Source organism: Lactuca virosa, chromosome 1 (assembly GCF_052849685.1).
Source record: "Lactuca virosa cultivar CGN04683 chromosome 1, Lactuca_virosa_CGN04683_v6, whole genome shotgun sequence".
NCBI lineage: Eukaryota > Viridiplantae > Streptophyta > Magnoliopsida > Asterales > Asteraceae > Lactuca > Lactuca virosa.
The window spans coordinates 58,507,375-58,530,280 of NC_136426.1; the positions used below are offsets into that span (position 1 = coordinate 58,507,375).

The window sequence follows — 22,906 nt, forward strand, 5'->3', positions numbered from 1 at the left end:
TTGAACATGTATGTCTTCTTCTCATGGTTATTCCAAGAGTTCATGATGTTGTGTGAACCATTTGAGGTGTCACACTTGGGGCACTAGGCTCTCAAGCTTCATGGAGTCAAGCAACAACAACAAGGTATGTATTCTATCTATTTTAGTATCCTAGTATCAATGTTTTGGTATGCTAGTTAGGATAATACCTTGGATAATCATATTTGCATGTATAATAGAGAAAACATAGATCCAAGGTATTTAGGGTTGCATGTACACTTAGGAGTGTTAGAATGCTCAAAACCCATCAGTGGTATCAGAGCCTAGGCTTGTTTTCAATTATACTTGATGCAAATTGCTGAAAAATGTTGAAAAAGTCGAATTTCGGGCATTCTGGGCACTGGACTCGCCGAGTCCACTGATGAACTCGCCGAGTCCATGAAGAAAATCATCCTACTCGGCGAGTAGGTTGATATACTCGACGAGTAGGAGCCCCTGACAGCATATCTTCGAGTTTTTTGGCTAGAAATGGACTAGGAACATTACCATAAGCTGTTTTTGAACCTATAATCCTGTTTTTGATGTGGTAATGTTCATACTAATCCAATTTCAAAGATAATTGTCAATAGATTCATGTTTTGTATTAGTTTAGTGATTAGGCTAATTACATGAAAAAGTTTTATTAAATTATCTTGTTCTTATGAGTTGCTTAGATTAATAGAAAAGTTAATTGATTATGTGTTTTCAATCCGTTTTAATCTAAGAGTTGATTCTAAAATGTGTTTTTGTAACTTGTCCTCAAGTTATATGAAAAGTCTCATTTAAGTTTCATAAAACTCATAAAAGTTGGTAATGGTTACAAAAATGAAGAGTCTTGTCCTCAAGTTATGGAGGTTCAAGAGTCACTTCATTAAGTAATAAAATGTGTAACCTTAATTAATTCCATAAATTACAAAATAAAGAAAAGTTACATTCTTTTATTAGTTTAAAGTCTTCCATAACTTGTCGTCAAGTTATGGAACTTGAAGAGTTTTTTTTTAATTAAAACTACTTTAAACACATAAGTTATGGAATCAATTAGTTTTGAATAGTTTCAAAACTTGCCCTCAAGTTTTGGAATTTGAAAAGTTTTCTCTTATGAATACTTTAATTCCAAGTTAGCCCTTAGAATTTTAAAAGTTAAAATTCAAACCCTTATACTATTATTATAATTTTAATTATATAGATATGTATAAGATAAAGTCAATCTTACCGTTAGTAGGCCTCATTCACAAAGCCGGTCTATAAGGGGGGTATAAGGTTACTGCCTATAAAATGGTAGTTTAATGGGTGTCCACTCTCACCCACCGCTTCCTTGACTGGTGGAGGGTCGTTAGCCGAACGGGTAGGAAAGGACTATAATTCTCCCTTCATTAAAAGTATTAATGATAAATACTAAGTAACTAAACACTTGTACATTCCCAATCTTAGTTACTTAGGAAAATGTGAAAAGGTGCTAACCCATGAAATTACACTTTGTACCTTACCAAGTCATTAGTGGAGCGTGTGTGGTTAACCGGCACACTAATAAGGACTAGTAAGAGTGGCAAAGGGTAACTTGACTCTATTATAGATCGGTGGAGCGTGTGTGGTTAACCGGCACATCGATTAGGTGATAAAGTTAAGGGTACCAAGTCAATTTGCATGGTTATTCACACCTTGTTTGTGATCCTCGGCATCCCAGTCACAAACTTGAGAGGGCACAATCGAGATTCAAACATGCCATTGAAAGTTCAATGTATCTCAAAAGATCTAGGAGTTTCAAATCCAATTAAAACTTAATTATATTTCGTTTTTCATGGTGGAAATTGGTAAATCGTCATTTACCTACCTTCAACTATTTTATAACTTGGATTACGACATCCCTCTTCCAGTTATAAATAGGTTGTTGGGTCCTAGCCTTAATATTTCATATTGGGTGTTATATTAAGGACTTTAAATCAACTCTCTTGAATATCTCCCAAAAGATGATCTTCCCAAATCTCTTGAAACAAGCTTTCCTAAATGAAGATGATGTCCCATGGAAATCATACTTCTTTCACCTCCTCCAATTATTCTCCCTAACCCACAAGTTCCTGAAAAGTTTAAGGTCACTCAAGCAAAGGTCTATATGTGATCACATCTTGGAGAAGTAGTCAGATATTGACAAGCCGGGAGAGTTGGGTGTCAAAGTCTTGAGAAAGTTGGTGACTCAACTATTTTCTAAGTCACATAGTGAGTTCCTTTGGGACTCCTATGGAACAGACTATGACAAGACCCTTAATGATCTTATCTATTTGCTAAGATCAACTTCCTAAAACTTTATGGACATTGACAATGATGACATTGGATATCCAGTAAAGCTCTCTCTTCCCAATGGAAAGGGATCGGCCATAGTCAACTCGGTTGACCAAATGGTAAAGAGAACGGCTAAGTCTGAGATAGTCCCATTATCAAGGGTCTATTGCCAAAGAAAGGGGCATTGGTTGCGAAGCTGCCAAATTTACCTAAGGATATTAAAGTCAATAAGTTTGACTCTACTTCGGGTAAAGTCCACTATCTAACTCTGCTAAGTTTCTATTCTGAGATTCTTGATACATGATGTGACTGGGTCACATGTTGATGTTTTAAGAATCAAAGAAAAAGTGAAGAAACTTAAAGAAAGAATATGCTGAATCTGATGGCATAGATGGATTTCTATCGCATAGTTTGAAGATCGGATTCTTGAGCTACTTCTTAAGAGTTATGATATATTGCTTAGGAATAAATAACAACAAAGTTTTCATGTGCTTTTGCATTGTAAGGATAGTTTTTCCGCAAAGTTTTAAAATAAAAGAAATTTTTTTTTTGATTTTATTTATTTTAAAATATTCTTACAATGGCATTTGTGAAAACTTTTGTTGCTTATAAGATTCCATTAAGAGCAAGAGTGGAAATATGAATTTGATTATTTCATTTGTGGTAGTGTCTAAATTTACCAAATAAGGAAAGATTCTCATCACCTAAGTTTCAGTTGGATAGAAACTTGGAATCATGCAAGTTGTATAGCATGATGAATAAGAACTTTCAAGCATTGGAAAAATTAAGACTAACTACTTGTTCACATGGATGTGTGAGTCAAGTAAAGGATCGAGTACACATTCTTATGCACTGATCAAGCCCACCACAAATAATCGTTAAGACTATTCATCATTATTTACTAAAATTCAGTAAATATGGTTATACTTACAAGCTTAAGTGTAATTCTGAGACATTGGAAAAGGTTTCAATGTATGGCAGAGCGAATAAGAAGAATCAACTTAGGCAGAAAGATAAAAGTTTCTCAAATCTGAAAAGATGGGAGAGTACTTTAGTATCATGTTATATTATCATCTTAATGATTAAGAGACCTTATCACAATTCATCCTCTAAGCGCATTCTGGTAGCTAAGAAGAGGAGCTATGAATTGTTGAAGTGGTTAAATCAAGAAGATGATTTATACTTCGTTCCAAAAACAATTCTTAGAGTTATACTCTAAGATTGTAACTTGAGTGACATGTCTTAAAGAAGGTTTAAACACTTGTCAAATGTAAGAATAAAAGTTTTCTACTCTTGTACATTTGAAATTGGTAAGTTGTGATGTTTTGGATAAAACAAAGACCAACTAAGGCCAATTGTGTGAAGTGTTTGTCTTGATTAGAATCCACACTATCTCTTGAATATTTGACAAGAGAATCTTATATGTCAAGAGGACAGTGTGAGTCTTAAAGGTCTTGAAAGTCTCAAGAACTAATCAAGAATAAAACCTGAAGTTCTTCACTAGCACACGACTTGAGGTTTATAACCTATCGTGTCGACATGTCTGTGCCTATTCAAGTTGGCTTTGCATAGGAGTTCTGAGAGTTCTCAATTGGTTGCACAGCTACTTGGAAGCAATGGCAGGCCCTTGAGCTGCCAAATGGCAAGAATTTAAGATTGCACAAGTTTAATCCATATAAGTGTGGATTTGTCAATAACCTTGTCTTGTGATTATGGTTTTGAAAAAAATCATATGGATAGGAACTCATACACCATAAAATCTAAGTGTCATAAGGTTTCTCTCCGATTCATGAAAATGATGGTGAGGAAACACTTTCACTAAGTAGATTTTAGCTAGATAGCAATTGTGATATTTGCATTCTCAAAGTCGTTAGTGGAGCGTGTGTGGTTAACCAGCACAATAACATGGACTTGTGAGAAGTGGTAAAGGTCTAAACAATCGAGACTATGATTACAGCATCCCTTTTCATAGTTCTTAAAATTGTTTAGACACACCTGTGAGCTATCTAAGATAAGGTGTATGATATTGATAAAGTTTTATCAAAGCAATCTAGTATCAGAAATCTGAACTTTGGTAAGAAAGTCAATAAAGTATTAATTTCTAGAAGTCCAGCTGATTTCTAATTACATGTCAAAGCTAGTGGGAGCATGAGTGTTATGCTAATAATCATCATGTTAGTGGGAGCATGATAATTATGATAAAGATTGCAAGTTAGCAATGTTAATTATAGAAAACAAAAGTTTCAATTCGTGAGGCTGCAGGGGTTGAAAAAGTTGTTTTGCTATAATTAAGGGAGAGGAAATTATACTTCATTTCAATTCTAAAAGTTTAGATTGAGGTTTTAAGTCGTATTTAGTCAAGGATATATATATATGAATTTCATGTTGGAATGACTCAACATAAGGAAATTCTATATATGGGTCCATTATGTGCGTTCTAAAATTCGATTATGATTACGACATCCCTTTTCATAATCTGAATTATGAGAACTTGGAAAATAGAAATGGAAATGTTATAGCAAAAGACTGGTTTAGTCTTTATGTGAGACATCATGACTCGTGTCCCATATGCTTCGGATATAGGATCGATTACATGTGCTATATTTATCCTTTCTAAAATTTTCCAAATGCCTGGGGCATTAAGAAGGGAAAAGGTCTAGAACTGGATATGACTAAAAGGATTAAGCAATTGTCAAGGACAATCTAAGGTTTACCAAAGATTGGTTGCTCAAGGACAGTTGGAAGTATAGTGTTAATTCTGGAAGGACCATATTGACATAATCTGTAAGGAGGCAACTCTTGTTCAGAAGTGATAGTCAAAATGGAATATGGAAATGTTTCAAAGTTGGAAATTATTCAATCTGTGTAAGATTAGGAAACTTAATGCAAGAAGGATGTTTCCGAGGAGTTGATCTCCTTGGAATGCTCTGTAATGATTGTTGTCAAGTCTTTCTGACTCTGTGCATAATCATTACAGGAGGATCAATGCATATAAGTTTAGAATCTAACAGATTTTAGTAAATGGCATGAATTTGGAATTCTTGCATTTGCAGTAAGGATTTGGGACTGTGAAAGAGGATCATTGGAGTTATGTTCAATTGATCTAATTCACAAAGTGAAGATCATAGACAAACATAGTATGCATACTTGGTGTATGGCATGACTAGTGTTTAGAAAACATAGTGTACATGCTTGGAGCATGTGACAACTATTGTTTTAAATTCAAGAATAAAGTTGATAGCTGAAACAGTATACAATGAATAATGTGTAATCATATGGTGATAAATAAAAGGTGTTTTATTTATGTTCATAGGTTTTGATACCATATTAGATTCTATTATTATTGTGTTTCATTTTGCATGTTTTGACTTCCAGAATAACTAGGTCGTTCTTCCTGATTGACTAAGTTATTCAAACTATCCACAGTCGGTCATATGTTGGAAGTAGATATGAATCAAGACTGTCATGGGTTGGCTTGTAGAGGTCTACGATGTTGGACAAGGGGCTACAACACTCATGAGTGCTCATAAGTTCTGAGTATTGGATTCAACCCGCGCTCATTGGAATCACTTCATGGATTTTATCACGAGTGATCATGAGACGATAATATCTTATATTCTTCAAACCTAGAGATATGAGTTGTTACTATGAGTTGGTTGTACATTGATTGCACGAAAACGCATTCGGTAACTCGGTGTTATAAAACGTGCATTTGTGTATGATTCAACAAGTAGTAGAACAAGCCATATGAGTCGAAGTTTATCCATTCCTTTTACCTTCGGGATAAAAGCGATATCTGTGGGCCCCTCGATGATTTGATGATGACAAATGGAAGTGCTCGGCCGAGCCAGTACTGATTTGATTTGTTCAATTAGTCAGTCGTCATAAATCGGAAATCGGGAAACAACAAATGGACAGAGAAAATGATTATAATCCATGTCTCAGTCCATATGATATCTAGAATGGAGAAATATATGATCCCTTATCTAATGGACAAGTCATTGACAAAGGTCAGAGTTCATCTACAAGGTCAGAGTTCGACAGCGGCTTTTGAGAGCTACGATTGCCAGTTGGTTCCTGAAGTCATACGCAATAATAGTTTTAGACTTATCCAAGTGGGAGACTGTTGGATTAGTGTCTAAGTCCTAACTATAATTGGTATGTACTTGACCCGACTCGGCATGGTCCATTTGGGTTGCATGGCATCGGAACATTTGGATAGACCGTTTATGAGGAAAAGACATTTTGTGACATATTAATATATTATAAGTTCTAATATATTAATATGAAATCATGTTATTTAATTAGTATTGATCAAGAATTAATTTGGACTTAATTTAGTGATCAAAAAGAGACTAATTAAATATATGGGGATTGATTGTGTAAATCATTCATTCTTATATATGTGGGCTTATGATCCAAGATTCCTTTATGTTAGGTTTAACCCATGTGGTGATCCATGGATACTCCATGGAGGTTAAAACCCATGGAGCATAAGGAATGGGTAAAGTCATGATTTACATGGTGTAACCGTAATAGCCACACTATATAAGAACCCCTTTAGTTCAAGAAATTATGAAAAGTTATTATTATAATAAAGAAATAAAATATTCTGCTTTGATAAAATAAAAAAATGTATAAAACAAGTAGAATTATATTTATCGAATACAAAATTCGTGTGGGTCCGCGAGAAAGGAGATGATGCGGCGCTTATATGTCGCCGATGGCACCAACAAGCTTCGCCTTCATCCATACGCTTCCATATTCTTAAGATTCTCTCTCACACATTCATATCTGTCAAATAATTGGATTCAAATTTTAAATCACTTTTTGATTCCTTCACCATATTTCCAAATTTCAACTGAAGATGCTGTGCAGGGGAACTAATTCGATAAAATGTAGAAAACCTGGATCAGTTCCGGTTTACCTGAATGTTTATGATCTTACCTCCATGAATGAATACGCTTATTGGGTTGGCCTCGGCGTCTATCATTCCGGCGTTCAAGGTTCGATCTGGGTGTTGTTTTAGTTGATTTCATGAATTGAGATGCTCACTCATAGTTTCATTAAATTAAACATGTTTTTTCTGTACAATATCGTTTCTAGTTCATGGAGTTGAGTACGCTTTTGGATCTCATGAACAACCGACGACTGGAATCTTCGAAGGAGAACCGAAACAGTGCGAAGGATTCACGTTCAGGAAGCAGATCCTGATAGGATGGACGGAGATGAGTCTAAGAGATGTGAGAGGATTCATGGAAATGCTATCTCAGGATTACACAGGGATTTCATATAACCTAATCACCAGAAACTGCAATCACTTCTGCAATGATGCTTGTCTCCAACTCACCGGAAATCCTATACCGAATTGGATCAATCGTCTAGCTAGAATCGGTAAGCTGTTAACTAATTTCAATTGTTTCAGTTCATAATGATACACGTTCATTTTCTTGCGATCGAATGAAATTCCTGACACTTTTTTCCGGTGATGATTAGGTTTCCTGTGCAACTGTATAGTTCCAGCGAGTATAAATTCGACTAAAGTTGGAATTGAAGATCACAAAGTGTGTAATGAAGCAGAGATTAAGACGAAACTAAGGAGCCGTTCAAATCGGTTCACTTCATCTTCGAGTTCTCCATCGTCATCTTCGGTTGATCGTCCCAGAAGTCATGGAAGAACTGTTCTCCCTTCATCATCGCTTTTGATGCTTGATTCCCCATCTTCTCAGGCAATAACAGTCTGTAATGGTAATCATATGTAATCAATTTTTTTTTTTTTTTTTTTTTTTAAGCTTTTGGGCTTTTTATGAAGTTGAATCTGCGAAGCACATGAAGGAGGGTTTGGTAATGGTTGTTAACAACTCAGAATTTGTACAACTAATTGATTCTTGATATGAGTTATGACTACGATGATTTAAATAATTTAAGAACGTTGAATTTTGAAAAGTCATATGCATAAAATAAAAGAATCTTAACCACAAATATGTATTGTCGTTTTGTAACTGCCTACCTGATGCTGGTTGGAAAAAAAGAACTCTGTTTGCACAAATAGAACTCTTGAAATTTGACAAGGACACTTTTGTAATTATAATTACATGTGCCTTTAGATTTGATGGTTTAGTTTGTTAAAGATCTACTTTTAAACGTTTTAGTTATGATAAATTTTATGAAGAAAAATGTATTTTTATTTAATTTTTTATGAAGGAAAGCATTCTAAAAGTGAATAGTTAGATGTATATGTTATAGTTATATGGCTAATTGAGAAATTAAGAAAATGATAAAAATAAGAAAATAACTATAATGGAGGAGGACCCTTTTATATATATATATATATATATATATATATATATATATATATATATATATATTAAACTTGTCAAACAATGATCGTTTTCCTCCGAACATTTTTTTGTCCAAAAAATGAACCTTGCACTCTTTTGTGAAAGACATTTAGTTCGGTCGGTACACCCCTATACCACACACCGTGGTGATGCGTTGAACACAACACCGATTGGCGAGAGGGGTTGCGGTAAGCCTGCTGCACGAGGAAACTTCACCGCACGTTTGTGTGTGTTTTGAGGTGTGTTTGGTGTGTGGTATGACACCTACCAGTTTTGTGAGGTGATGTGAAGATGACGTGACAAACTATAACTGTGGTAAGGTATGGTATGACACCCACCTGTCCTAGCAAGTTAACCTACTCATTGTGGTTGTGCTTTCTCGAGAAGGATCTGATAAAGGTCGACCGAAGTTGGGCTTATATTGTGACGCAAGCAACAAAGAGTGTTCCTATCATTTTTTTCTCCCTACGACGTTTTTGTTCCTCCTCAATTCTTTGCAAAAGAGACCGATGAGCTCGCCACCTTCTTCGGCGCCGGTTCGTTTTCCACAACTTTCAATAGTTCTGAAATCTACAACATCTTCGTTTGAGTCTCTAACTGCTAATGTTCCTGCTTAATCTTATGGAGAGAGAGAGAGAGAGAGAGAGAGAGAGAGAGAGAGAGAGAGAGAGAGAGAACGATGAACATTTAGCTCCTAAGTCTTGATTGCAAAAATTATGACTATGGTAAAAAAAAGAGTAAATGGAATTTGTAATCACTATTTTCTTGTTTACTACTTAAGATTCCAGAAGAGATAAGTACACACTATTTGTTAAGGACAACAAGGGCAATAGAAATTGGTAGAATACTGAAGGATGGAGGTCGACAACGAGGACAATATTGACGACATTGACGCAAAAAAGGTGCGATGGAAGAAGACCTATGGACAAGACTCATTTGTTTAGTTAATTTCTTTTTAAATCAAAATTATAACTATGTAATACCTCAATTTCCAATATTATATTTTTAACCCTTGGAGTGAGATTTGTTTGCAAAAAGGGTCGCAAGTGGCAACTTAAGAAAAGGCATGCCTGCATGAGTACGATGGGCGTACTCCGGCCAGGCCAAACCCTAATTATTTAGGGTTTGAGCAATATATATATATATATATATATATATATATATATATATATATATATATATATAATATTCATCTTTATGGCTCAAGACCCCTTCCCCTCCTCAGCCGCCATCTGGAAAATCGTTCCTTAGCCAACCCTAATCCTCTCAAGTGCATTTTTGAGTTTTTGTGTATATTTTGGTGTCCTTGAAGGAATAAGTTAGAAGAGAAGACCATCCTTGAAGAGTGGAACACTTTGGATCCACGATTCTACCATTTTTTAGCATCCTTTGGAGGTATAAAGTTCTGAACTTGATGTTGATTTCATTTAGATCTTGTTAGCCTTGGATTTGTGGTTCTTTTGGTCCCATGAGTTTGGTATTCAGAGTATGAGGTACCATAATCTTTTTGAGCTGTCCTTTTGGACGTTTTTCCATGTCTAGAGTCATAAAAATATGATCTTGGCCCCTTAGTTTCCCCCATGCAAGTTGTTAAGAGCTTTAGTGGTTAAGAAAGTTATGGTTTTGTTGTTGGGCTTGATTTAGACATGTAGAACCATAAAGTTGGAAACTTTATGGTTTGGAGTGTGATTTGGAACTAGAACTGAGAATTTGGCGAAGTGGCTTAAGGGATTAAGTCCTTAAAAATGAGGTTGGTAAGACGTCGCATACGCTGGGCGTACCTGGTCGTACGCAGGGCGTACTCCAGAGGGAGCCCCGATCTGGATCGCGAGTATGCGGGGCGTACGTGCCGAGTACGCTGGGTATACTCGGTCTGAGTTGACTTTTGACCAAGTTTGAATTTAGGTCAAACTTGAGAGTTTTGATTGGTGATTAAGATTTTATATGGTTCTGATGATAGTGGATCCGCGGGAGTAAGCAGTGTAGAAGGGAGCGTATCACGGTGTCTCGAGTTTCTTCATTTCAGGTGAGTTTCGCCTCACTGTACTGATGGGTTTTACACAAAATAACATCCTATGTGCTCATGCAAACCCTAAAGCTTGGATCTAGGCTTCTCTATTGTACATGCAATTCATCCAAGTCTTTCAAACCCTAGATCTAGTGTATATAATTCGAAATTGACGTAACAAAACAGATCTAGATGATTACCTCTTCTTCAAAGCTTGAATCTTATTGTCCTTGGAGCTTAGAGTCACAAATGTCACTCCTCTAATGGCTTACAAACACCACAAGCAAGAGGATGATCTTGGAGAGAGGTTGGAAGCTCTTAAAGTTGGCTCTGGTACTCTCAAAAGTAGGGTTAGCCGATTTCTGAAGCCTAAGGGGTCTATATATACTTGTGCTGTTAGGGTTTCAGTCAAAACCCTAATTGGATAGCTTAGGCCTTAATCAGTCCAAAGAACCTTCTAGAATAAAGGCCTTGGACGAAATTAGATGGGCTCCCACTCTAATTTTCGTCCACCCATTAAATCCAAAAGGATTCTCAGCCCAAATCAACTATCACACAATTGACAGTTCCAGTCCCCTTTATTTAGTTAATCTCTTTTAGCCACATAATTAATTCTTAATTAATTCTTGTCTAATATTAATTAACTATATAATTTCTCCTTTAATATATTATTCATATAACATATTAATAAATCATAATAACCTCTTTATTCATAAATCATCATATCATGTTGCTTTGGTGAAGGCAACCCAAAAGGACCATGCACAATCGGGTCAAATACTTACCAAATATAGTTACGGGCTTAGACACTAATCCAACAGTCTCCCACTTGGATAAGTCTAGTAACTATAAATGCAAGCACAATCCGATTAGCAATCGTAGCTCTCAAAGACGCTGTCGAACTCTGATCTTATCAGTAACTTGTCCTCTAGATAAGGGATCGTATAGTCCTCTGTTCTAGATATCGTGCAGACAAATACATGGAACATAGTCATACTTATTGTCTAGCAGTTGTTTCTCGATCTCTGATTCTTCTGACATAGAAGTTAATTGAACACATCAATTCAGTCCTGACCGGGCCCGATACATAAGTCAAACAAAATCATCGAGGGACCCTGATATCACTTTTACCCTCTTAGGATAAAAGGAACAAATAAACTTCGACTTATATGCATTTACTATCCATTAATCAAATCATACACAACAATGCGTTTTATAACATCAAGTTACTGATGCGTTTACGCATTATCAATGCACAACCAATTAGTAAACAACAAACCATATATCTAGGTTTTAAGACCATATGATATTATCGTCTTGCGATCACTCATGATAAATTCCATGAAGTGATTCAAGCAAGCGCGGGTCTAATCCAATGCTCAAATCGAACTCATAAGCACTCATGAACGTTGTAGCAAACCTTTGCTATGTCTAATACACTTTAGACAATCTACACACCAATTCATGACAATCTTCTTTCATACCTACTCCCAAAATATGAACGATTGTGGAACATTCGAATAATCTTTTTATTCAGGAAGTCAAAACATGCCAAATGAAACAATAGGTAAATAATTAACATATGACAGTAACTTTACTTATAAATAATACCCTTTTATTTAATCATCAAATGTCAATTACATTTATCTATTACACGTTTCTAAACTATCCAATCTAAACTAATATCGTCCTTCAGCCCGATGCTCCTAGCGTGCTGCAAGTGCTTAACCCTACTCAGTCCCTTCGTAAGGGAATCTGCTGGGTTATCCTCCGACGATACCCTCTTCACTACGAGGAGTCATTCTTCCACCCGATGTCGAATAAAATGATATTTTCTGTCGATATATCGAGATCTGCCATGATCCCTGGGTTCCTTGGTCAAGGCAACCACTTCTTCATTATCACAGAAAATTTCCATGGGCTCCTTTATGGCTGGCACAACTCCAAGGTCTCCAATGAAGTTCTTCAACCATATTGCCTCCTTTGACGCTTCGCTCGCCGCTATATATTCTAATTCGCACGTTGAATCAGCTACGGTCTCCTGCTGGGAACTCTTCCAAGTCACTGCTCCTCCATTTAGAGTAAAGACCCAGGCCGACTGCGAATGGTAGTTGTCCCTGTCGGTTTGAAAACTGGCGTCACTATACCCTCACACCCTTAAGTTATCACTCCCACCGAGGACTAGAAACCATTCATTGGTCCTCCGAAGGTACTTAAGAATATTCTTGACTGCGGTCCAATGTGCTTTGCCAGGGTTCCCTTGATATCTGTTGACCATGCTCAAAGCGAAGGCCACATCAGGGCGAGTACAAGTCATAGCATACATAATCGAGCCAACTGCGGAAGCGTATGGTACTCGGCTTATTTCTGCTATCTCGACTTCGGTACTTAGGCTTTGAGTCTTACTTAACTTGGCATTACTTTGGATTGGTAACTCTCCCTTCTTTGAATTCTCCATACTAAAACGTTTTAGTACCTTGTCCAAGTAAGCATTCTGACTAAGTCATATTAGTCTCTTACTTCTGTTTCTCACTATCCTTATACCCAGAATATAGGCAGCCTCTCGGAGGTCCTTCAGGGTTGGGATGTCGTTTCCTATGAGTAGTATGTCATCGACATACAATACGAGGAAGCTTACTATACTCCCACTGGCTTTGACATATACACATGATTCATCCTCGCTTCGCAGAAAACGAAATTCTTTGACTTTCTCATCCAAACAAAGATTCCATCTGCGAGATGCTTGTTTTAGTCCATAAATGGACTTCTCAAGCTTACACACTCTATTGGGATGCTTCACATTGACAAAACCCTCTGGCTGAGCCATGTAAACATCCTCAGCCAACTTCCCGTTAAGGAAGGCGGTTTTGACATCCATCTGCCATATTTCATAGTCATGAAATGCAGCAATGGCCAACATCACCCTGATAGACTTTATCTTCGCAACTGGTGAGAAAGTTTCATCATAATAAACTCCGGGAGTTTGAGTGAACCCCTTCGCAACCAATCACGCCTTATAAGTGTGTACATTCCCATCCATGTCGGTCTTCTTCTTGAAGATCCACTTGCACCCGACCGTCTTACAACCTGTCACATTGTCAACCAAATTCCAAACTTGGTTCTCATACATGGACCGAATCTCGCTGTCCATAGCCTCTTTCCATTTCGCAGACTCCGGGCCTGCCATGGCTTCCTTATAGCTGTTAGGTTCGTCGAGATTCACTAGTGTACTATCACTAATGAACGTATCCCCTTCTGTAGTAATATGAAAACCATAAAACCGGGGTGGAACACTAACTCTTTCGGAACATCTAAGAGGTAAGGACTCGTCAATCGGTTCAACCTGAGTTTCCTCCTCGGGTTGAGTGCCAGTGTTAGAGGTTCCTTCATCGCTCGACTCTTGAAGCTCTTCAAGATCGATTTGCCTCCCACTGTCCCCTTGGCTTATGAGTTCTCGCTCTCAGAAAACCCCTCTCCTTGCAACGAAGACAACATTGTCCCTCGGTCTATAGAAGAGATATCCAAAGGACTTCTGCGGGTAGCCGATGAAAATACATCGCTCACTACGAGGTTCGATCTTGTCGCGAGTCTCTCGTCTTACGAAAGCCTCGCAACCCCAAACCTTGATGTGTGCCAACGAGGGAGCTTTCCATGTCCACATCTCGTGAGGTGTTTTGGCAACCTTCTTCATAGGGACTAAGTTAAGGATATGGGCGGCAGTCTCTAAGGCATACCTCCAGAATGAGATAGGTAGCGAAGCACGAATCATCATGGAACGAACCATGTCTAGCAAGGTTCGATTACGCCTCTCAACCACACCATTCAATTGTGGTGTCCTAGGTGGCGTTAATTGCGAAACAATTTTGCATTCCTTGAGGTAGTCGTGGAATTCAAGACTTAAGTACTCTCCACCTCGATCGGATCGAAGCATCTTGATTTTCCTGCCCAACTGATTCTCCACTTCTTGTTTAAACTCTTTGAACTTTTCAAAGGTTTCTGACTTATGCCTGATTAAGTAGATATAACCATATCTGCTATAATCATCGGTAAAAGTCACGTAGAAGCGACACGCATCCCTTGTGGTGGATCTAAATGGTCCACATACATCTGTATGTATGAGGTCCAATAAACCCTCACCCCTCACACAAGTGCCAGTGAAGGGTGAGTTGGTCATCTTTCGAAGTAAACAAGATTCGCACACGTCATCGTCCCTAAGGTCGAATGACTCCAACACTCCATCCTTTTGGAGTTGGGCTATGCGTTTCTTGTTGACATGTCCAAGACGACAATGCCACAAGCATGCTTTATCCAAATCATTGGAAGAATCAATACACAACACATCATTTCCTAAATTGTCTACAACCATCACAGTTTCATATATTCCATTACAAGGTAATGCTTCAAAATAGAAAACACCATTAAGATAAGCATTAATAGAACCATTTTCATTGTCAAATGAATATCTAAAACCCTGTCTATACAAACCATGAAATGAAATGATGTTTCTTGCCATATCTGGCGAATAGCAACAATTATTTAAATCTAATCCTAATCCACTATTGAGCACTAAAGAGTAAACTCCGATCTTGGTGACAGACGACGATCTTCTGTTCCCCATGATCAAATTTATCTTCCCATGCTCCACATCCCTATTTCTTCTTAGGCCCTGCAAATCAGAACAAATGTGAAAACCACATCCTGTATCAAGAACCCAAGAAATAACATGTGATGAATCATTAGATTTAATAGTGTAAATACCTGCGTAGGACGGCTTGATCTTTCCATCCTTGATGTCTTGCAGATATTTCGGGCAGCTTCGTTTCCAATGCCCTATTTCGTGGCAGTGGTGTCACTCTGCCTCCTTGGGGTTCGAGTTGGGTTTAGCAGAACCAATCTTGGTTCCACTAGAAGAGGAGCCATGTTGGGACTTTCCCTTATGGTGGCTCTTTGAGGGAGCCTTCCTCTTCTTACCATTTCCTTGCCCAATTGCCAGGACTGGGGCAACAATAGGAGTTGGAGATGATGCAATAGATTTATCTTTGAGGTTGCTCTCAGCAGTCCTCAACAGTCCTTGAAGCTTGCTCAAGGTGACCTCCTCCTTGTTCATGTGGTAGGTCATGCAGAACTGGCTATAGCAGGGAGGCAAGGAATGAAGGATGATGTCAACTACCAGCTCTTCATCAAAGTTAACATTTAGCTTTAGCAGGCGATCGACATATCTCTGCATCTTTTGTAGATGAGCAGTAAGGGACTCTCCATTATCCATTTTGGTAGTGATGATCGAAGTGATGATCTCGTACCTTTCTTGCCTAGCGCTTTGGTGGTACCGGTCCAGCAGATCCTGATGCATTTCATAGGGGTACATGTCCTCATATGACTTCTGGAGTTCTACAGTCATAGTCACTAGCATGATGCAATGGACTTTCGTGGCATCACGCTCATGGGCCTCAAAGGCCACGATCTCTTCAGCAGAGGCAGTGTTGATGTTGATTTCCTTTAGCTTCTCATCGAGGACATACTCTTTGTCCTCGTAACGAGTGACCATTCGAATGTTGCGGATCCAATTATTGAAATTGGACCCATCAAAGATCGACATATCTATTCATGAGTGAGAACAAGCCAGAGGAAGTTGAACCAGAAGCGTTGTTGTTGACGTTCGACATCTGAAAAGGAAAAGGAACAAAGTTTGATTATAAATGAATCCCCAATTAAACATCCAAATGAGAAATTAGGGCTAGGATCCAACAATATTATTTACAAATTAGAAGAGGGATGCCGTAATCTAACAAGTAAATAATTTGAAGGTAAGTGAATGACGATTCACTAATTTCCACAATGAAAACAAATTAAAGCTAAGTTTTAAATGTATTGAAAACTCCTAGATCTTTTGAGATTCATTGAACGTTTCAATGGCATGTTTAAATATCGATATGCCACTCAAGTTTGTGACTGGGATGCCGAGGATCACAAAGCGGGTGTGAATAACCATGCAAATGTACATGGTGCCCTCATTGTTACAGTAACCTATTCGATGTGTCGGTTCACCACACACGCTCCATCGAACTATGACAAACAATGAATCACCCTTTGCCACCTTTGCTTAGAAACCAATTAGTGTGCCGGTTAACCACACACGCTCCACTAACGTCTTAGCAAGGGTACAAAGTGTAATTTCATGGAATTGCATCAATTCACTTTTGCCTAAAGTAACTAAGATTGAGAATTTTTTTGTAAAAACATTTAGTTACTTTTATAATTTCATTATACTTTTAATGAGGAAATGGTTGCTCTATCCTACCCGTTCGGCTAACGACCCTCCACCAATCAAGGAAGCGGTGGGTGAGAGTGGACACCCATTAAACGACCATATTATAGGCCATAACCTTATACCCCCCCTTATAGATCGGCTTCGTGAATGAGGCCTACTAACGGTAAGAGTAGCATTTAAGTTATACATATATATATATATATATATATATATATATATATATATATTAATCTTATAATATTATAAAGTATAAGGTTGAATTTTAAACTTGTAAAATTCTAGCGTTCGGAATTTAAATAGTTCAAATTAAACTTTTAATCAAAAATTTAAATTTCAAAACTTGAGGGAAAGTTTTGAACTTTTTCAAAACACATAGGATCAAATAACAAATAATTTAAAATTAAACATTTAATTTAATGATTATCTAAATTTGACATAATCAATTTCATTTACAAGATAATTCATCAATTAATTTAAATAATCAAATATTATCACATAAGAAATTTATTATTCAAATAAATGGTAATTATCTTTTGTTAGTCAAAAACGATTTTGATAATTATCCTTCAGCAAAACAGCAAAAAATCCCGAAAATCCCTCTGACAGACGTCCCGAATCGCCAAGTCCCCTTATGGACTCGTCGAGTTCATCCTATATTCTTGGGATTAGAATATTGAGATATAGAAAGAAGAGACTAATTAGACTTAGTCAGAGCACATACTTGGATAAGGTACTAAAGAGGTTTAGTATGGAAAATTCCAAGAAGGGAGAGCTACCTATCCAGAGCAATACCAAATTGAGTAAGACTCAATGCCCGAGTACAGATGTTGAAATAGATGACATGAGTCGTGTACCTTACGCTTCCGCTGTCGGATCGATCATGTACGCTATGACATGTACTCGCCCTGATGTGGCATTTGCTTTGAGCATGGTCAGTCGCTATCAGGGAAACCCAGGTAGAGCTCATTGGATAGCAGTTAAGAATATACTCAAGTATTTGCGAAGGACAAAGGACTGGGTCCTTGTGCTTGGTGGCAGTGATACTTTGAGAGTAGATGGTTACAGTGATGCCAGATTTCATACGGATAGAGATAACTTCCGTTCTCAGTCGGGCTGGGTGTTTTTACTGAATGGAGGAGCAGTTACTTGGAAGAGTTCCAAGCAAAATACGGTGGCTGATTCTACTTGTGAATCAGAGTACATAGCAGCAAGTGAAGCGTCGAAAGAAGCAGCTTGGTTGAGGAACTTCATCGGGGATCTCAGAGTTGTTCCAACCATCCAGGAGCCTATGGAACTATTCTGCGATAATGAAGGAGCGGTTGCCTTGACAAAGGAACCGAGAGATCATGGTAAGACCAGACATATCGACAGAAAGTACCATTTCATCAGACATAGAGTTGAAGAAGGCCATCTTATAGTAAAGAGGGTGTCATCTGAAGATAACCCAGCAGATCCCCTCACAAAGGGTCTGAGTAGGGCTAAGCATATTCAGCATGCTCAGAGCATAGGACTGAGAGATGATATTAGTTTTAGTAGTTAGATTAGTTTTATTCTGAAACTTGTAACAAAGTAAATGTAATTGACTTTTGGTGATTAAATAATAAAGTATTATTTATAAGTTTGGTTTCTGCCTTTTGTCAATTGTTTATTATTGTGTTTCATTTTTGCATGTTTTACTTCCCGAATAATAAGATTATTCAAACTCCACAGTCACTCATACTTTTGGAAGTAAGTAGTGAATTAAGACTGTCATGAACTGGATTGTAGATTGTCTAAGGATAGACATGGCAATAGAATTGCTGCAACGTTCATGAGTACTCAGAAATTGAGATTTGAGTACTGGATAAACCCTCGCTCAGAGTATCACTTCATGGAAATCATCACGAGTAATACTGAGACGATAATATCTTATAATCTTGAAACGAAGATATATGAGTTGCAATTTACAAGTCGGTCATGCATTGGTGATACGAAAACGCATCAGTAACTTGGTGTTATAAAACGTATTGTCATGTATAATTTGATGAGTAAAAGATACAAGCATATGAGTCAACGTTTATTCCTTCCTTTTGCCCTAATAGGAAAAGCGATATCTGTGGGCCCCTCGATGATTTGGTGTTGACTTATGTGCTGGGCCCAGCCAGGACTAGATTGATGTGTTCGATTAGAAGTCCTACATCATCACAAATCAGAAATCGGGAAACATAGATTCTGGACAAAGAGATTGATTACATTCCATGTCGTATGTCTAGGGATATCTAGCAGAACGAAGGATTATATGATCACTTATCTTAGGACACGTAACTGACTGGGTCAGAGTTCGGCAGCAACTTTTTGGAAGCTACAATTTGCTGGTCAAATTTAGAAGGCATACTAGCAATTATAGTTACAGACTTATCCAAGTGGGAGACTGTTGGATTAGGTGTCTAAGCCCATAACTATAATTGGTATGTACTTGAATTGATAGCAGCACAGTCCTTTTGGGTTGCCCTCAACCTAGCAACTGGACAAAGAAATTATGAAAGGAGAGATATTAATTTATAAGATTAATGAATTAATATAAATGATTTATTAATATGTTAAAAGATTAATATATTAATTAGAAATCATTATGTTTAATTAATAGTTAGCCAGAAATTAATCAGAATTAATTTTGGGGTTAAAAGAATTAATTATAAAGTGCAGGGACTAGTTTGAAATTAACTAATAGTTGAGTGGAAGGTTCCAGAACCCCCTTGGAAGGAGGTGGACGAAATTCTTAGGGGAAACCCTAGAGATTTCGTCCAAGGGGTCCAAATAAGGCCTTTGGATCTTGCTTAGGCCCTAAGCAAAGGATAACTAGGGTTTTCCCTAAACCCTAGATCCCTCAGCTATTTAAGGAGCCTCCTGGCTCACATTTGAGGTCACTGATTTCTTTGGAAGAAACCCTAAGGCCGAAATTGCATACTCTCTCCATCCTCTCTCCTCCAAGTTTCCTTCTTGCTAGTTCTTGGGTGTGATTCCATTAGAGGCATTACATTTGTGGTGCTAAGCTTCCAAGAAGATCAATATCAAGATCAAGAGGATTATCAATTGTTTGCTATAACAATTGAAAGGTATGTAACTCCTAAACCCTAGTTTGTTAATTTCGAAATCAGCCTCTCTCCTCTAGGGTTCTTGTTTTGCAATTCAAAGTTATATGTTCAATAGTTAAAACATAGATCCAAAGTAGGTTGCATGTGAACTTAGGAATTGTTTTCTAGTTTATTTGTTTTACCTAAAACCCATCAGTATTATGTGCCTACTTGATCCTTGATTGTTTATATGTCGACATATGGTAGTGGTGGGTTGAGGCGGTCCTGCTTTGTGCTGTAGGCCAAGATACCCGGTGCGGGCCGACTGTAAGTCGTAGGCATGGAGGCTCTGGAAAATCGGTTGGGTTGAGGCGGTAGGCCAACAAACCCTGGGTATTCCAGCCCGATGGCTGAGTGGACCCGATGTGTGCTTATATGTTTATCGTATGAGATATTTTGGAAGAGACTCACTAATCTTTATCGTTACCCAGTTGTTTATGGTTTCAGGTATCATCAGTGATTATGGGAAGACGAAGACAAGACTGTAACTGAGAATTTCACGCTCATTATAATACTCTGATTTTCATTATTTGTAACTGAGAATAAATGGTTTTCTTAAAATGGTTTATAATTGAGGAGTTTTACTTTAAATAAAAATAAAAAATTTTGGTCGTGAAAATGGGACGTTACAAATTATTTGGTAATAAATTACAAACTTAAATATTTTTTGAAACTACAATTGGTTAGTTAAAAACTCGAGATTTTGGTCTTCTTCCTTATGGCTCGACTTTACAACCTCCAAAGCATAGAGTTATCACATTACATATCACATTATCTTATTTTACTTGTATAAATGGACAAAAAAGAGTTTAATGCCTTTTTTAGCAGGTCAAGAAATACTTCATGCTACAATAGTGCCAAAAAAATAATATCAAAGATCTTTTTAACCAAAAACAAAGAGTTCCTATACAGTGAAATTAATCATTTTTTATTTATTCTTGTAATTATACGTTAGCTTTAAACTAATCTTTGTTATTAATAATTTAAACTATTTAACTTGTTTTTCATTACTTTTTAGTAGAGTTGTTGAAAGGGAAAATGATACAAATGCCCTACGAACTTTCTAGGGTTTCCCCGTTGAGTTCCTAAAGTTTTTGTTGGGATTTATGGGTCCCTAAACTAGGATACGTCCTACTTTTTTAGTCCCTATCAACCTGTAATACCCGGTTTATCATGCGACAGAGACCATTTAGACCAAAAAAACTCACATTGTTCCCCTATAAAGCCAAAAAAGTAAGTTCGGGGATCAAAATGCTAGTCTCACCTTCATCTCCACCCAATATCACTCTTATTCCACCTTCCTCACAACCTCCTCCGTCAACCCGTCACCCTACCTGAACCAACTACTCATCAACATTTTATTCAACCATTACAACCACCATAACCCACCTTAATCACCATCAAATCAATATCACAACAGCCCAATCCAACCATCGTTATTCCTCCCCCTTGTCTTGTGAAATCAGCCACCACCGGAGCACCCATAACCCACAAAAACGACCAGTCAGCCACCATAGCCAACCACCTGCAAATCGAAGAAAAAAAAAGATTAACTCTCGTTTTCTCTGTAAACCTCATCAAACCCACACATCCTTCTCAACCTCACATCCATTAAACCTGCAACTTGTAGAGGAGAAGGAAAGTTAGCTTGTGTGATTTTGAACAGAGAAGAAGGAAGGAAGGGTCAATTCCTTGAAGAGCTAAAATCGAATCAAAGAAAAGAGTGGAAGGGGGCTGTGATCGGGAATCTATTAGAAGGAGAAGAGGGTTGTGATCTTCGGTGAGTGTGTGTGACGATCGAGGGTGAAGACGGAAAGAAGAGCAACGATCGGTTTCTTGGGAGGATACGAATTGAGTGTGAATCAGCTTTAGAATAAAATAAGGACAACTAATAAAGTTGATTTTTGTTGCTGGATGCTGGTATACACGAAGACACACAAGAAATCGAATGGGCTGCTATCTTTCATTCTTCTCCCAAATCACTTCGATCTTGTGGCATAAGCATTTTGATCCCCAAACTTATTTTTTTGGCTTTATAGGGGCATAATGTGACTTTTTTTGGTCTAAGTGGTCCCTATCGCATGGTGAACCTGCTATTACAGGTGGACAATGACTAAAAAAACATGTCGTATCCTAGTTTAGGGACCCATAAAGCCCGACAAAAACTTTAGGGATTCAACGGGTAAACCCTAGAAAGTTCGTAGGGCATTTGTGTCATTTTCCCTTGTTGAAAAACTAGTTGATATTTAAAAAACTAACTTGTAACTAAAAAAATTGTTAATAATTGAAAAAAGCTAGCCGACAAAAGATAAGACTACGTTGATAAAAATTAAATGATAAATATAAAATGATATAAAAAGACACGTAGAAAAAAGATTTAAAAAGGTTTTTGAGTGACTACTGTCACAGTACATTAAAACTAAATAATGACTTGAAAAACTAAATCACTTAAAACATAAACCTAAATAATGAATCCTTTTTTCTATGGAACAATCAAATATAACTATTCATATTTAAATCTAACAAGAGTTAACGGGTTATTTAATTCCATTCTTTTACATATTCTTTTTTATTCTTTCATGATTTGTTCCATAATGTTATTATTTTACATGGTTTCCTTTATTCTTTATCATGAGTTATACATAATCAATTACATAAACCCACCAAATTTATATTCCATAGAAACTCTAATAGTCTATACTAAACTAGTCAACAATGATTATAATCTGAAGCTCAAGAGTCGAGAAATAACACATTAGTGTAAGAAGAGTCATAAGATCGGAGGGTATGGGTGAGGAGTTTCCCTCACTTTCTGTGGGCTACACCACCATTTCCCTCACTTCCTTTCCCTTACCTAAACCCAAAGAATGAGTGGAAAACT

The 22,906-nt window shown here is 37.3% G+C and overlaps 1 protein-coding gene across 1 annotated transcript; it reads left to right on the forward strand.

The window, feature by feature from the left end:
* The first annotated feature begins 7,029 nt into the window (after positions 1–7,029).
* On the forward strand, positions 7,030–8,241 carry LOC145136435 (deSI-like protein At4g17486). The gene is made up of 3 exons (XM_079070586.1): positions 7,030–7,301; positions 7,402–7,689; positions 7,792–8,241. The coding sequence occupies exons 1-3, from the start codon at positions 7,163–7,165 to the stop codon at positions 8,055–8,057; spliced, it is 693 nt and encodes a 230-aa protein (XP_078926712.1). The 5' UTR covers positions 7,030–7,162; the 3' UTR covers positions 8,058–8,241.
* The last annotated feature ends 14,665 nt before the right edge of the window (positions 8,242–22,906 follow it).